This window comes from Lutra lutra, chromosome 6 (assembly GCF_902655055.1).
Source record: "Lutra lutra chromosome 6, mLutLut1.2, whole genome shotgun sequence".
Lineage (NCBI taxonomy): Eukaryota > Metazoa > Chordata > Mammalia > Carnivora > Mustelidae > Lutra > Lutra lutra.
The window spans coordinates 32,646,034-32,661,738 of NC_062283.1; the positions used below are offsets into that span (position 1 = coordinate 32,646,034).

Genomic DNA, 15,705 nt, shown 5'->3' on the forward strand with positions numbered 1-15,705 from the left:
TCTCGGCGGCGTTACCGCCTCGCTGCTAGCTCTCCCGGCCGTGCACCCGCCCTGGAAGCGCTGGGCGGGACGCACGCCCGCTGACTCGCTCGCGCCAACAGCTAACGGCCACCGCCCCATAAAGGAGGGGCTCAATCTTCCCAGGTGCCGCGCGCGGGAGGGGTCACGCGTGCGCAGAAGCGCGGCCGTGGCGTGTGGGGGGGGGGGAACTTGCCACGGGGAGGGCGGGGCCGGGGGCAAAGGCGGGAGGAGGGCGTGGCGGGGGCGAGGGAAGGGTGAATGGAGGGCGGGGTCGTGAACTGGGGCCGGGGGGCGGGACTTGGAGTGACCATGGAGGTTGGGGGGGCAGTTAACGGATGTGGCATGGGGCGGGGGCCAGGCTGGAGGCCGGCTGCCGGGAAGGGGGGGGATTCCCTCCTGCCCGAGGGCGGGTCTCCCTCCGAGGAAGGGGCTGCGGGGATTCCCTCTCCCTCTGGGCCTTGACTTCCCACCCGCCCGGTACGCGGAGAGGCCACCACTCGCTCGGCGCCCTCCAGGCCCTTTGGAGGTGAGGGAGGTGGGGTGAGGTGGTGCCCGCCCCCCCCACCGGCTCCTCCTTCCCCCCAGTCCTCCCCTCCCACCACCCTCCCCCCGAGCCGGTTTGTCCCTCCCCTCCACTCCCCTCCTTCCCCCCGCCGCCTCCTCCTGCCGCTGCCGCTGCTTTGGCTGCTGCGTCATACGCCCCAGAGCTGCCGGGACGGAGGGGCTGGGCCTGGGGACCCCCCGGCCCTTGCCTGCCCGCCCTCCGACGCCCAGACGTGCCCTCCCCGCGCGGGGGGTTCGCCTCGGTCTCCCACGTCTGCCTCTGCCCGGCTCCCGGCGGCCCCAGCTGTCACTGGTAAGGAGGCGGCGGGAGGCGCCCGTGGGGTGGGGGGGGGGCAGGGAGCCGGGGGTCGGCGCGCAGGGCGCGGGCGGGAGAGCCTCGCCGCCAAGCCATCGGTTAGCGCTGGGCCGACTCAAGTCCCCTTTCGGATTCACCGTCATGGGGAGTAGAGACCGGGACTGGGACACGCCCCCCTCCCGGGGCACTCAGGGAAGTTATCTAACCCGGGGGCAGGGAGCCCCGTATTTGAGGGTGACCTGACATAACCTGGCGTCAGGATGATTGTTCTGAATGAGACACGCGGGCCCAGGGAGGCATCCGTTTCTATTCTGGAAAACATTTCCAGAAAAGCTCCCAAAACACATCTCGGTAGCAGAGCACCCCAATTATAATACCTCCAAACAGGAGAAGGTGACAGAAACTGAATGGTAACCTTTGCTTCTGCAACCATCATTTCTCCTAAAACCTCAAGGCCAGGATATAGTACCCCAGGGGAGCTCTGGAAGCTGGGAAACTAGAGAACTAGGTTGGGGGATGTGGGAGGGGGTGTTAGGGAGAGGAGAGCCAGTCACCAGAGTTGGAAAAGCTGGAGTCAAGAAGCTTGGGAGGGGTGCTGTGTGGTTTCCTATCAAGGTGTCTCAGATGTGGAGACTGGAACCACGGTTACTTGAATCCTTGAGGCAAAGAAAAATGGGGAGTTGCTCAACATTCATAACCTTCTCCCATCCCACTTCTGGCTAGGCCCCCCCCAGGATGCAATGGCACAGCCCCCCCGGCTGAGCCGCTCTGGTGCCCCCCCACTTTGGGACCCAGCCTCCCCTGCTCCCACCTCAGGCCCCAGGCCTCGTCTTTGGGAGGGTCAAGATGTGCTGGCCAGGTGGACGGATGGGCTGCTATACTTGGGGACCATCAAGAAGGTAAGGGATTTGACCTCTGACCTATTATCTTTCCCCCATTCTCCTTATGGAGTTCTGATTCCTGTGTCATCCCCTGTGCTCATCCATTCCAGGTGGACAGTGCTCGGGAGGTGTGTCTGGTCCAGTTTGAGGACGATTCCCAGTTTCTGGTTCTATGGAAAGACATTAGCCCCGGTGAGACCCTCGAGTCCCAAGCCTGTGCATGCCATGAAAAGCAGAAACCTGGCGTGGGGGATGGAAAGGGGGCTTAAGGATAGGCCCCACAACACTGTGTTCCCTCACAGCTGCCCTCCCCGGGGAGGAACTTCTCTGCTGTGTCTGTCGCTCTGAGACTGTGGGCCCTGGGAACCGGCTGGTCAGCTGTGAGAAGTGTCGCCACGGTGAGAGGGCAGGACACCTGAATGGTCCAGCTTGCTCTGAGCCTTCCAGGCTGCCTCTCAAGTCTTCCCTCCACCACTGGTCCTTATGCTACCTGTCCTGGCTGAGTCCCCAAGCCACTTGCTCTGGGCCAGTCTCAACTCTGTAACCTCACTCCCTTCCAGTACAGGGGGAAACAGCCACGGAATGGGGAGGTGTGAGGTTTATAGACAGAGGGTGGTTTAGATACACCCTTTTCTAACCATAAGACCTCCCCAAACCCTTAGGAGTCTGTCCCCTAACCTGTAAAATAAGGGTAATTCACCCACTACAACCAGATCATGGTCAAGGATGAAATGAGGTGGCTGAGACTCCTCCTGTCCCAGTCGCTAGCACCATCAATATTATTGTTATTCAGCTTATCACCAGGACTGCCACGTTCCAAGGGCCCCTGCCCCTGGAGAAGGAGAGGGCACATCCTGGGTCTGCCGCCAGTGTGTCTTCGCCATTGCCACCAAGGTAAGTCACTTTCCTGTGGGAGCCTCCCATCCACAGCCTCTCCCAAGCCTTTCCATGCCCCCCCCGCACCCCTCTGAGGCAGGCTGTCTGTTCCCTGTCTGCAGAGGGGGGGTGCACTGAAGAAGGGCCCCTATGCACGGGCCATGCTGGGCATGAAGCTGTCACTGCCGTACGGACTAAAGGGGCTAGACTGGGACGCTGGACATCTGAGCAACCGGCAGCAGAGCTACTGTTACTGTGGTGGCCCCGGGGAGTGAGTAATGACAGATGGGGGGCAGCGGGGGTTTAGGGAAGGAGTGATGGCAGTGCGGGTAGGGGGAAGCCCAGGGAACGAAGGAGAAAGAACAGGATGAGGGGAGTGCTGAAGAGGACAGAAGGAGGTGGTGCAGAGGGCATGGGGCGCCTCAGGTGGGGGCAGTGTCTGGAGGTCACAAGGCCTGTGCCACCCCTCAGGTGGAACCTGAAGATGCTGCAGTGCCGGAGCTGCCTGCAGTGGTTCCACGAGGCCTGCACCCAGTGTCTGAGCAAGCCCCTCCTCTATGGAGACAGGTGAGCCAGGAGCGCGGCCTCGGCTCCCATTTTCTCCCCAGCCTCTGAAGCTTGACTCCCCTGCGCACCCCATCCTTGTGAATCCTCCATAGCCTGGTATGGTTTCCTGGCATAAGGTGTGTTCTCTCCTTCCCTCTTGCCCACTTCCAGGTTCTATGAGTTCGAATGCTGTGTGTGTCGGGGGGGCCCTGAGAAGGTCAGGCGGCTACAGCTTCGCTGGTGAGCTGATATGACCTCAGCATAGGTCCTCTCAGCAGCCCCAGGAGGTCACCCGGTGTGCCCCAGCCTCCCACCTCAGGACCCTCTGGGCTTTTGCAGTGCTGCCACAACCCTGACAACTTAATATTTCTTCAGGGTGGATGTGGCCCATCTTGTCCTCTATCACCTCAGCGTTTGCTGTAAGAAAAAATACTTTGATTTTGACCGTGAGATCCTCCCCTTCACTTCTGAGAATTGGGACAGTTTGCTCCTCGGGGAGGTAAGGGGTGGTGAAGCTTTGGGGGGTGAGGGGGGAACAGAAGTATAAAAAAAGGGGGGGAAGGGAGAGGGACCACTGCTCCCCTGACCCCTTTTGCGCCCCCCTTCCCCAGCTCTCAGACACTCCCAAGGGAGAACGTTCTTCCAAACTCCTCTCTGCTCTCAACAGCCACAAGGACCGGTGAGTTGGAGGGGGGCTCAGAAAGAGAGACAGATACAGAGGCCTGGGAGGAAAGGGGCTGCAGCCCCCTGGGAAGATCATTTTTGAAAAGCACTGAGTAATGGCATAGAGGGACCCTTTATTACTGCACTGACCCTGTATCATTTCTCTCCTCACCCCAGTTTCATTTCAGGGAGGGAGATTAAGAAGAGGAAATGCTTGTTTGGTCTCCATGCTCGGATCCCTCCCCCTGTGGAGCCTGTTACTGAAGATGGAGCCCCCACCAGGTCACTGGTCCAGGGAGGATGGGGAAATCCTCAGGGTATTAATGGGGGAGGCATACCTATGGAGATGGGGAGGTCTTTGGGGTGTCCGGGAGGGGGCTGGGGGGATAAGGAGGCCTCTTACAGCTTCCCTTCAGGGCAGGGCCCTGGGGGAGGGGTCTCACGTCCCCTGGGGAAGCGCCGGAGGCCGGAGCCAGAGCCCCTGAGGAGGAGGCAGAAGGGGAAAATGGAGGAGCTGGGGCCACCCTCAGCAGTGCGCAATCAGCCCGAGCCCCAGGAGCAAAGGGAGCGGGCTCGTCTGCAGAGGGCACTGCAGGTACAGGGGCAGGGGGAACCCCATGAAGCCAAATGGTGGTGTGGGAAGGAATCAAGGGTTATCTCTTAGTGCTCTGCTCCTTCTTTTAGGCCTCAGTGTCTCCACCACCCCCCAGCCCTAACCAGAGTTACCAGGGCAGCAGCGGCTACAACTTCCGGCCCACAGATGCCCGCTGCCTGCCCAGGTCAGTGTTCCTTCACCCTCCAACCAGTTACGTACCCCTAGAATCTCTCTTCCAATTTTCTACATCCTCTGGACTTTCTTACCCAGAATTATTTTCCATCTCCCCCTTGGCTACTCACTTCTTATCCTAGAGACTTTCAGAACCAATGTCTGATCCCTAATATTCTGGGGCTGGGGATGCCTTGGGGCTGTTTGAGCTCTGTTCTTCTCAGTGGGAGAGGGTCCTCTTCCCCTGCTTCAGGTCCTGACTTTCCCCTCCCCAACCCCAGCAGTCCCATCCGGATGTTCGCTTCCTTCCACCCCTCTGCCAGCACCGCAGGGACCTCTGGGGATGGTGAACCCCCAGACAGGTGAGATTCTTCCCCTTTACCTGTGCCACCCCTCTTCTTCATGTCTGTACTCTTAAGTTCCTCAGTCTCTAACCCGATTTCTTTGTGCCTCAGATCCAAACGTGAGCTCCATTTTTAGTCCTTATCTGCATCTGGACTCACAACTGCCTTCTCTCCCTAGGTCACCCCTGGAACTTCACATTGGTTTCCCCACAGACATCCCTAAAAGTGCCCCCAACTCGATGACTGCCTCATCGTCCTCGGTCCCAGCCCCCTCCCCAGGTCTTCCTAGACGCTCAGCACCCCCTTCTCCCCTGTGCCGTAGTTTGTCTCCTGGGACTGGGGGAGGAGTTCGAGGTGGGGTTGGCTACCTGTCCCGAGGGGACCCTGTCCGGGTCCTTGCTCGGAGAGTACGACCTGATGGTTCTGTGCAGTACCTGGTTGAGTGGGGAGGTGGGGGCATCTTCTAAACAACCTGCCTCTGCCTACCTCCCCATTCACACACACCGGCACTTTCGTACCCTGACCTCTGACCTCACCTACAGCTGGGATGTACCTGGGGAGGTGCGAGGGGGTGGGTAGTTGTCCCTACTGCCCAGGCTGGAATCCAGGTGGGAGTTTGGGGAAGAGGCTCTCTCTTCTCTACTCCCTTCCCGATTCCTGACCCTTCCCCCATCCCTCTTCCCATTTCCTTTGATGTTATTTTGTTACAGCTTTTTAAATATTTTTTAAAATTATTTAACCCCTGGGGATGGAGACTGAAGAGGGAGGGGGGGATGATAAAGGATCCCGGACTCTGTATGATTGAAATAAAGGTAAACAAACAGATCTAGCAGCCCTGGGTCATTCTGGAAGATGAGAACACAGGGACTAGCGCACTTTTAGTCTTCGCAACCAAATTCACACACCTGACAAGGAGAAAGGAAAAAGGCAAAAGGCAGAGAAAACCAAAGACAGGATTTATTAGGGGCCCAGTCATCTCCTGGAGGTCAAAGGGCATGAAGTATACAAGGGAAACAATGGCAGAAACAGGGTTCCTCATGGTAGGACTGTGCTGGAGTCGGAAACAGACTCTGTAACCTGGCGTACCCAGTGCAGGTATGGGGAGTTCCCCTGCTCCACAGGCAATGCAATCACCTCAGCCACTTCGTAAGGGTGCACAGAACTGTGAAAACATGGGGGGGGGGGGGGAATCACTCAAAGATCTACCTAAAGGAGCCCACCCCACCAGACTGCCCAGCAAATGGGCTCACTTGGGACCACTACCCACGTCAAAGTTCTCACCGAACAAAATCTGTCAAAGCTGGAACCAAGGAACTTTGGGTTTTAATCATCTGCGAGGCAAAACACAAACACGACTGAATCAAGGAATGGGGCTGATTTCAGGATCTCAGGTGAGGGAATGGGGTCAGTGTCAGGGAATCCAGTTTTCACTGGATGGGGAAATGTTTCTCACCATCAGCACCTCATTGTCCTCCTCAATCTTTCCTTTCCACTCATAGCTGAAAAGGTCAGGGAGAGAGTGTTGAGGGAGCAAAGACTGCCCTCAGGGAAAAGCACTGCCAATCAGCCCCTAGAGTTAGGTTAACCCCCCAACTCCTATAAGGACTCACATGGATGTAATCTGAGGGATGAGGTTAACGCAGGCTGCCAGGCGCTTCTCCACCACAGCCCTGAAGGAGAAGAGAGAGCCCCATTCAGAACGCCCCACGACCCGGATTTTTTTTTTTTTTTTTTTTTTTTAGGAGGTTTGTTTTAGACAGAGAGTGAGAGAAGGAGAGAGAGCACAAGTGGGGGTAGCAGCAGAGGGAGAGGGGAGCAGAGAGCCCGATGTGAGACTCGATCCCAGGATCCTGAGATCATGACCTGAGCCGAAGGCAGAGGCTTAACCCACTGAGCCACCCAGGTGCCCCACGACCCGGATTTTTGCACTGGCAGCCCAGAAGCACGGTTCCAAAGCCGGAGGTTAAGCAGGAAGCTGCTGGAGTGCACTCTTCTCTCCCACCCCCAACTCGCTCCTTCCTCGCTCCACACCGAGGTCCCCACCTGGCGATCTCCTTGGCGACCTTCTCGTTGGGGCAGGTGACAAAGGCTGCAGAGACCGAGCCGGGAACATAGCCGGAGCTCGAGGCGGGCGGGGGCTGGGACGGGGGGCTTCCTGAAGCCATGGACAACAGAGCTCGGGGGAGCAAGAGAAGGCGGGAGGCCACAGGCAGCAGCGCCGGCATCCAAAGAAGCGGCAGGAGCAGAGCGGCCTGAGAGCACGAAATGAACAGGGTGTCACCCCACAAATACCCGAGGAAATTGCATCTCGGGAACCCTTCACTTGGATAGACAGGCTCTGCCCTCCCTCTTCTGCACCCCGAAAGAAAAGGTCCCTGAAGCTGGGAGAGAAACTTGAGAAATGAAGGCAGACTCGGTCTCCACTCCCTCTTCAGGAGCCAACCTCTAGGATTTGGGGTGAGGGTGGTGGTAGAGGCTTCGAGGACCGGAAGGGGCGGGGCCGGTCACTCACCCCTCCGCCGAGCAGGATTACGGGAGCCCGCCCCCCCCTCATGCAGCCTATGCTGGTTGAGGAGGGTTGAATATCAACAACCGCACGTAACGCCGCGAAGGGACCCCAAGCCCAGGAAGAGCGGCCTCTTCTTACCTGGGTCGCACCCACGTGATAAGAAAACAGGGCACACCACGTGACAGTAGAAGCCCACCCGAACCTCCAGAGCCAGCCAATCCTGGCCCTCACGTGGCACATCTTGCCCCGCCTCCCTTCGGGGGAGGAGCAAAAGGGAATTTGGCCAATCGACGGACGGTTCTGCAGTCGTGCACGGAAATGGCGCGCTCGTTTCCCTGTAAACCGGAAACGGCCAATGGCAGGCTGAGGAGAGCCGCAGCGGCGTTCCACTGTCACGTGAGGGAGCCGGTCTGTCTCAGGCGGCTGTCCCTCCAATCGCAGGCCAGTCCCGCAGGCCACGTGATAAGAGAGCTGGCTCTAGAAAGAGGGGCTGGAGACCCCGCTGACTCGATGCGTCAGGTTGTGGAGTGGGGAGATAATTCTTAAATCCCAGAATGTGCCAAGTTAGAGCCCTTAAACTGTTTCCGAGGCCTTAAGGAGTGGCAGGGTCTGAGAAGATTGAACCTCAGGGGGTGAAGAGAGCGCCCCCTGCCTCTTTGGTTAGGAGTGACATATGCCTAGGTTGGGTAATGAACGATAATCTGAGAAACCAGCTGTCCCTGGGCAGGGGATAGTGGTTAGGCAGGGATGGGCACGGCGACACGATGGCTAGGTGGGGAAAGAAAGATGCATTTTAAAAGGACAGAGAGAGACCCTGCAAATGGGATAGAGGGTGATGAAAATGGGGCTGAGGGCAATTCAGCCTTCTTAACCGAAACCCCCAAAGGTTGAGACAGACTGGTGAATGGGCGGGGGATGGAGAGGGGGAGAGAGAGGGCTTCAGGTTGGAGATATGGAGGACTCCAGGAAGTAGTGATGGTCCTTTTGTCCCTTACCCCTCTCCTATTTAATTCTCTAGGAGTGGTATACCTCTGAATCTTGGGTCTCCTTCCCTTAACCCATCCCCCTAGGAGCCAGGACCTGTCCTACATAACTTCCCTGGGGCCCAAGCACATCCAGTGACCCAAAAATGGAGAGAGGGGCCAATGAGAGGAGAGAAAGGTGGGAGGAGGCAGCAGAGAAAAGGCTCTTGCCACTCCCCCTCCTCAGTATTCCCCCTCCTTTCAATGTTTGGGGTCTCCAGTCTGCTGATGGGCGTAACTGGGCGTTTATAAGAGTTCTCTCATACCTGTGTCTCTGGGGATGGGGTCTCCCTGAGATCTGTCTTTGGGTTTGGGTTTGTTTCTGAGCTAGATCTCTGTAGGGCCTTTCAGTATTTGCAGTGGATCTTTCTCAGGACTGAGTTTCCTTTTTGTTTGGGGAGTATCTGTTTGTGGAACTCAATCACTCTCTGAGGTCTTTCAGACTCTTCTTCATGAGTTCGGGGTCTCTGCATTCTATATCTCTGAGCTGCATGAGTGTCTGTCCCTGCCTCTCTCCCTTCACCCCACGCTCAGCCCCCAGGTCTGGAGTTTATCTCTTGAGTTATCAGTCTCTGAATCTGCAGTTTCTCTTCTCTGAGATATGAGTCTGGGGTCTGGTATCTCTCTCTGGATCTGAGTCCTCTAAGAGCTAATTCTAGGTCTGGGTTTTTTCTGAATCTGGATCTCACCTTTTTCTTTGACTCTAGGTGTCTGATCTTGTTCCTGAAAACCACCACCTGATTCTGGAGTCTAAGATTTCTGTAGCTGTGGAGAACCTTTTGAAACTGGACACTCATATTTTGACCTCTGACCCTTCTCTCAATAGGGGATCTGGGATTTTTTTTCCTGAGATTGGGGTCTCTTTTCCTCCAGATTTTGAGTTTGTGCCTCAGATTAACCCCCCCCCCCGCCCCCCGGGGGTGGGTAGCAAGGCGTCTTTCTCTGTGGGTCTGGGGTCTCTCTGTCTCAGCATCTTAGGTCTACATCTTCAGAACTGCACTCTCTCATTCTGGTGTGTTTTTGAGGCAGGGGTCTCTCTCCCTGGTTCTCACTGTGTAGGGGTGGGGGGTGCAGAGTCTCTCTCTCTCCTCCTCCTCCTGCTCTCTCTTCTGTCGCTCGCTCCCCCGCCCCCCTCTCTCTCTCTCTCTCTCTCTCTCCCGGCTGCCGCTGCTGCCGTTGGCTCCTATTCTCCTCCTCCTCCTCCTCTCTCCTCCTCTCCGCTCCTCTCCGCTCCTCTCTCCTCCTCTCTCCTCCTCCTCCTCCTCCACCTCCTCCTCCTTCTCCCCCTCTCTCTCCCCCTCTTTCTCTCTTCTCTTTCTCCCCCGTCCCCCCCCGCCCCCTCCCCCCCAGGCCTGATGAGCAGGTCTCGCGCCTCCATCCATCGGGGGAGCATCCCCGCGATGTCCTATGCCCCCTTCAGAGGTACGGTGGGGAGGGGAGGGGGAGGGCCAGTTGGGGGGGGGCAAGAGGGGGAGGGGCAGGGCGGGGGGGGGGAGGCAGAGCCGGGGCCAGGGAGGGGAGCAGCTGAAATGGAGGGAGAGAGAGGAGGACTGGGAAGGCAGGGATGGGAGCAATGGGGAAGGAGGGATTGGAGGCCAGAGGATAGGGGTAGATAGGGGCCGGAGGGGCCAGGAAACAGGCTTAGAAGGGGGCGGAGGGCAAAATGATGAAGGGGAAAGAGATTGCCAGAAGGGGTGGGATGATAGAGGGAAAGGTTTGGGGGAAGAGCTGCAGAAATAATTTGGAGGTGGGAGCTGAGAGATGAGGAAAATATTAAGGAAATAGACGGACAGTCTTAGGAAAGGGGCTGGGGGGGAAATGAAAACATAGGGGTGAAAGGAGAAGCAAAGAAGATGGGGGTAGAATACTGTGAAGGGGCCCAGAGAATGGTAGGGGGTTGAAAAAGAGAGGAGGATGGAGGGAGAGAAGAAGGGGCCAGATGGAGAGAGAGGGAGGCAGTGGGGGGTGGGGGGGATGGAGGGTCCAGATGGAGGGAAGTGAGGAGAGAGGGAAGGGCTGGGGGAGGAGAGACCAGGGCAGGGGGAGGGCCAAAATTATGTGTGTGTTTATTGAGGGGGGAGGGGGCAACAGAAGTAAGATTGAGTGATGGAAGTAGAGGGCAGGTTAGGACCCTGCCCCAGACTCTGACCCTTCTTAAGGCCTTTGACCAGTGAAATGTAACCCCTGGGGTCCTATCTGCCCCCTTCACTTCACCACTTTTTACCCCCTCCCCCACCTCCAATCCCTATTACCATTCCCCCTCCCTCCTCTGGTGTCCATCACCTATATCTTTCCCCCCATATGGTGTCCGTTCCTTATATGAGTCCCCCTTCCGTCCTTCTCTTGTATCAGTCCTTTTTCTGGTCCATTCTCTCTCCCTCTCTTCTGTCTGGTAGCTCCCGTCTATCTCTACCACCTCTTCACCTGTCCTTCATGACCCCCTTGTCCTAGTACCCCTGTTAGGTATACCTCATTTCTTCTGCCCCGTGTCCACTTGGGCTCTTCTGGTATATTTCCTTGTCCCTAGGGATTTACTCTCCTTTCTCCATTCTCTTCTCTTGATCCGTCCCTATGATTTGTCCCCCAGCCCATCCTCTATCCCTACCCCATTCCCTGCCTTGTCGCTGCAAGTCTGTGCCTACCCACTTTCCCCTAATACCTCAGCTCTTTACCACCCAGTCCTCTTTTCTCATCTCCTCTACTTCCTGGGGTGTTGGAGATTTGGGTGCAAAGATGGCAGGTTTTGATGGTTGGAACAGGACCTAGAAGACCTCCTCATCTGAGCCCTGTGGGACTTCTTATCCTAGTAAATTTTTCCCTTTTCTCAGCTGTGTTAGTCTGTCTCTTGCATCTGCCTCCCGGAATCATCCTTACTTAAGTCTAGACAGTGTGTGTGTATGGGGGGGGTGTGTTTCCAGAGTTGCTTCTAAGCTGAGTTCCCTGGGGCCTTCTCTGCTCCCAGGTGGAAGGTGTCCCCTGACCTCTAACCTGCCACCCTGTGGCTGCAGCCTGAACCAGCCCCTCCCAGAATGATCGTATGGGTTCACGGCTTTCTCCTCTGGGAATCCTCAGAGCCTGAGTGCAGCAGGTGCGTTGCCTGCAGCGTGTGCAGCCTCAGAGCCTAGGGACTGGTGATCTCTGTATCTAGAGGGTTTCGGATAGACTCTCTGAGATGGCTTTGAGATAGTGAAAGTCTCAAAGTATTGGGATTTCTAAATAAATGTATTCTAGGGGTTCATCTCTGACTCTGATCTGCAGGTTGGGTAAATTTGAAGAACACGTTCGTAGACAGAAAGGGGCTAGATTTTTCAAAAACTTTTCTACTCAGGTAATCAGTTAGAATGGAGCTTAATGACCAGTTCTTTTCCTTCATGATACCCATGATGAATTTTCTTGTAAAGGTGACAGAATTTGATTTTTTTTCCTCTAAATTCTTTCTCAGGGCGGTACCTTAAACCTATTTTCTCTCACTTTGAGGTCACCAATTTGATTTCTTTCTTACTTCCATAGTGCCTCTTCCCTGTGTTCCTTTGATGGTATGTGGCATTGGCATTTAAAGGAGAGACAGTGTGCAGAGATAAGGGTGAAGGAAGAACAGCTAAGTTGGGTAAGATGCCCCTGGGGGCATCTCCTAGTATGGGCAATGCTTGGTCTACTCTTTGTCCCCACCCCCAGCTTGAAATTTTGGGAGGCCCCCTCTCTGTCCCAGGCCTGGATCTTCCATTCTTCCTTCCCCATTTCTTCCTCAAGCTCCTCACTGTACCTTGGAGAGTTTCCTCACCAGTGGAGTTGGCTTCCATCCTGTCCTTGGAGACTAGGGGAAGTAAGGGGTCGTTATGGAATCTTTGATCTCTGGGCATGGAGTGGGAAAAGAGATCAATTCAATCTCTGTTCATTCAAACAAAGGCATGTTTCCTGCCTCCTCACTCTCTAGCCCCTCCCAAAACCAGATGTTGGCAAGACCTATCCTCTCCCTACCACCAGAAGAACCAGAATTTTCCCAGAGTTGAGCAGGGCTGGGCTAGAGGAGGAGGGAGCTGAGAATAGAGGAGAGGCGGGAGGAGAGGCCCTCTCCTGTCCCGGACTTTGTGAACTGGTAAGCTCCCTCACATCTTCTCTTTTCCAGATGTTTAGCTTTCAGAATTTCATGCCCAAATGTTCCTATACCCCTGGCCCATTCTTCTTTCCCACAGCTGTGTAGCTTTCTCCTCTCACTCTCTTATAGCTGGGGGAGCCACCTTCCCTCCAAGTCCTTGTCTTCTGTGGTTTTTTGGGTGCCCTCCCTCTTCCCAGGCCCCCTGCCACCACCATTCTGTGTGCTTCTCTTCTGCCAGTTCTGCTGCACCCTCCATCTTTTCATTTTTTGGATGTGGAGAGCACCACCACCTTTCTCGGCCTCTGAATATGTGCCCTTTCTGTCATGATATAATCCCCCTCCCTGAACCGCCCCTCTATATTTTTTTCCTGCAGTCTACAGAGCCCCCATGTGATGTGATTTCCCCTCCCCTCTCTCCTCCCAGATATATAGGCTTGTCTTCTGTTCCTTTAAATAAGTTACCATGTGCCTCACCCCCATCTGTGATCTCCAAGGCGGGTGGGGTCTTATTCTCTTACTTTGTGGACTCTCTTCTTGCCATTTTGGGCCTCTGTCTCCTAAGTGCATAGAACCTCCCTTACCATTTCTGTGTGTCTCTGTCCCCCCCAGATGTACGGGGACCCCCTATGCACCGAACCCAATACGTTCATTCCCCATATGATCGTCCTGGTTGGAACCCACGGTTCTGCATCATCTCGGGGAACCAGCTTCTCATGCTGGATGAGGACGAGGTGAGCAGAGTGGGAAGATTGGGGAGACTTCTGGGTAACATGGGAGAATGTGGAAAGAAAGATGAGGAGAATCCTCATTAGTGAAGGGGTGAGAGGCACAGAGAAAGCAAAGGAGAGAGAAACACTTGCAAGTGGTCTGAGGAGGGTGGCCATTGAGGTTTGGGTTGGGGTGTGCAAAAGGGTAAACATTCTGTCACCTTCGCTGGGGGATCTTTCTGGGCCCATACAGTGTTGGGGAGGAGATGTGGTTCTGAAGACTTGGGGGTGGCTCCTGTTGTGGTCCTGGCCATATTGTGGGATAGGTTAGGATGGGAAAGGGAAACTGAAGGGCTTGGAGAAGGGGTGGCAGGAAATGGGCATTGCTTTGGAGGGATCACCTCCCAAGTGGTCCTCGGGAACCCTCTCCTGTTCTTCCCCCATGCCAGCAACACCCATCACTCATCACTCCCAGGCCTGCCCCTATCGTGAGTGGGAACTGAGGGAAACCGGGACCAGGAAAGGGCCAGAAGGTCCTAGGAGAGATGACAGAAGTCAGTGGATCTTGGTGTGGATGGTGATGAAGACTGGGAAGGTGCCCAAGGTCAGGGTTTGGAGAGACCAGGAGAGCTTTCACGAAGGACATCAACCAGGAAAAAAACAAGGAAGGAGATGCCTGGGGAATGAGGGGAACTGAGAGTAGGGGACATTTTCTAAAGCAGTAGGAGTGGGAGAGGGACAGGGACTAGCCAGTGTGTGGGAGGTGGGGACCAAGCAGGGCCATTAGAGCCAAGAGAGTATGGGTTCTAACTGGTCACGGGATCAGCAGTGGAGGACCCATCAGAAGAAACAGTGGGTACAGATATGAAAGGTAGAGGCCCAGAGGTGTGCTTCAGCGAGTGGGGGGGATTTGGGGGGCCAGCTTTAGAGAGTGATAGGTAGCCTTGGAGACCAGTGAGGTGGTGAGAGGTGTTCCTGACACTGTTGGGGAGGGTGTGGTGCGGCAGGGCTAGAACTGGCTGGGGTTAACCGGGGTCTGGAGGGACCTGAGGGTCAAGGGAGAGTGTGGAGAAGCTGGCTAGAGCTTCCAGGTCACAGAGTGAAATCCAGGTGTCTAGGGGAGGACATGATGACTTTAAAGGAAAAGGTGGTTTGGGAGTCCAAGTTTTAGGCATTGGCCATTTGAGTGATTTACTAGTGGCCGCCAGTCTTGACTAGGTTGGGGACTGTAGGATCAGTTAGGGGAACTGGAACCAATAAGAGTGGGGACTGTTGTGAGGATTGAGAGGGTGGGATAATAAAGGAATGACAGAGCTGGACAAAAGTCCAGGGGAGGTGGCCAGCAAGCTGAGGGGCAACTGAGTGGCTAGAGTCTGGAGTGGGAAGGGTGTGGGAGGGATGGACAGGTGAGCAGTGTGTAGGGCCACAGGGGGCTGGAAGTAGGTGGATTGTGGACCTGGAGCTAGGGACTAGCAAGGTGGGGTGGTTCTTGTAGGGGTGGAGAAGATTGGAGCTGGGGATGAGGCTCAGGAAGAGGGAATGGCTCAAGAGAAGGAGGCAAGTGAAAGAGGTTGAGCAGGGGCCAAGGGAAGGAGATGAAGGGTGGGGGAAGGTGACCAGGTCCTTTGAGCAGGGCGTGGAGGTTGGGTCCCAGTCTGGCCGAAAGCCGGGCCGTGGGAGGGAGACAAGCTGTAGATCCTGATTATAAATGCAGCTTCTGCTACCCCCGTGACAGGCACGGAGGGAGGGAAGGTGGTGAGGGAGGTGGGAGGTTGGGAGGAAAGCGGGGAGAATGGAGGAACTGAAGGTCAAGGGGACAGGGGATTACCAGAGTAGCAGACTCCTGCGGGGTTGCGGGAAGAGCTGAGTCGGGTTTGGGAGAATTTCCCGGAGGGTGTTTCAAAAGAAATGAAGGGAGGAAAGAGGAGGATGGGACGGGAGGGAAAGGAGGGAGAGAGACTTGGAGAGAGAGGGGAAAGAGAAACCGACTCATCCCGAGACGCTTAAAGAGCATGCAGGAGCAGGGGCCGAAGGTGGGCAGGCCCAGTGGAGAGGGAGGTTCATCCTTCCGTGGTGGGGGAGGGAAAGAGGAGGGACGGCCTGGGCCGGTGAGGTCTGACACACCCCCGCATCCCCTAGATACACCCCCTTCTGATCCGGGACCGGCGGAGCGAGTCCAGTCGCAACAAACTGCTGAGACGCACGGTCTCCGTGCCGGTGGAGGGGCGGCCCCACGGCGAGCATGGTACGGCGGCCGAGCAGGCTCTCGTGCCCCGGACAGTGACGGGGAGAGGGCTGAAGGTGGACGGGACTGCAGGGGAGGGGGGAGTCGGGGAAATGAGGGAGCTGTCAGGGGGTGGGAGGAGGAGGAGACACGGTCTCTCATCCTGCGAGTGGGAGCCTGGAAGGAGAAGG

At 56.2% G+C, this 15,705-nt stretch overlaps 3 protein-coding genes across 27 annotated transcripts in view; 2 read left to right on the forward strand and 1 right to left on the reverse strand.

Moving 5' to 3' along the window:
* Positions 1-277: 277 nt before the first annotated feature.
* PHF1 (PHD finger protein 1) lies at positions 278-5,785 on the forward strand. Of its 10 annotated transcripts, none has more exons than XM_047733382.1 (15): positions 281-877; positions 1,604-1,779; positions 1,872-1,953; positions 2,064-2,159; positions 2,555-2,655; positions 2,760-2,908; positions 3,109-3,204; positions 3,355-3,423; positions 3,559-3,682; positions 3,795-3,862; positions 4,024-4,128; positions 4,252-4,441; positions 4,531-4,625; positions 4,897-4,974; positions 5,135-5,785. In XM_047733382.1, exons 2-15 carry the CDS (start codon positions 1,621-1,623, stop codon positions 5,421-5,423), a joined length of 1,701 nt encoding a protein of 566 aa, XP_047589338.1. In that variant the 5' UTR covers positions 281-877; positions 1,604-1,620; the 3' UTR covers positions 5,424-5,785. The 10 variants fall into 10 exon arrangements, 7 of the variants coding, with proteins under 7 accessions (XP_047589342.1, XP_047589344.1, XP_047589339.1 ...); XM_047733381.1 differs by having other exon boundaries at positions 282-878; positions 1,606-1,779; positions 4,894-4,974; XM_047733386.1 differs by lacking the exon at positions 4,252-4,441 and having other exon boundaries at positions 278-877; positions 5,135-5,346.
* A 105-nt stretch (positions 5,786-5,890) lies between these two features.
* CUTA (cutA divalent cation tolerance homolog) lies at positions 5,891-7,740 on the reverse strand. 2 transcript variants are annotated; one of them, XM_047733656.1, is made up of 6 exons: positions 7,604-7,740; positions 7,000-7,208; positions 6,567-6,626; positions 6,410-6,455; positions 6,238-6,287; positions 5,891-6,118 (listed from the first exon to the last, which is right to left on the reverse strand). In XM_047733656.1, exons 1-6 carry the CDS (start codon positions 7,703-7,705, stop codon positions 5,992-5,994), a joined length of 594 nt encoding a protein of 197 aa, XP_047589612.1. In that variant the 5' UTR covers positions 7,706-7,740; the 3' UTR covers positions 5,891-5,991. The 2 variants fall into 2 exon arrangements, with proteins under 2 accessions (XP_047589612.1, XP_047589613.1); XM_047733657.1 differs by having other exon boundaries at positions 7,469-7,604.
* Positions 7,741-8,107: 367 nt separating this feature from the next.
* Positions 8,108-15,705, forward strand: part of SYNGAP1 (synaptic Ras GTPase activating protein 1) — a 33,297-nt gene continuing 25,699 nt past the window's right edge. For 7 of the 15 annotated variants that reach the window (XR_007128190.1, XM_047734259.1, XM_047734255.1 and 4 more), the window contains exons 1-3: positions 9,767-9,909; positions 13,193-13,314; positions 15,430-15,535. Coding sequence is in view for 13 of the 15 variants with exons in the window: in XM_047734259.1 (XP_047590215.1) it covers positions 9,843-9,909; positions 13,193-13,314; positions 15,430-15,535 (295 nt within the window). In the remaining 2 variants the exon portion in view is untranslated. Of the gene's footprint in view, positions 8,125-9,766; positions 9,910-13,192; positions 13,315-13,849; positions 13,895-15,255; positions 15,324-15,429; positions 15,536-15,705 lie in introns of those variants that run through there. The other 8 variants (XR_007128189.1, XM_047734253.1, XM_047734254.1 and 5 more) reach the window with 4 other exon arrangements.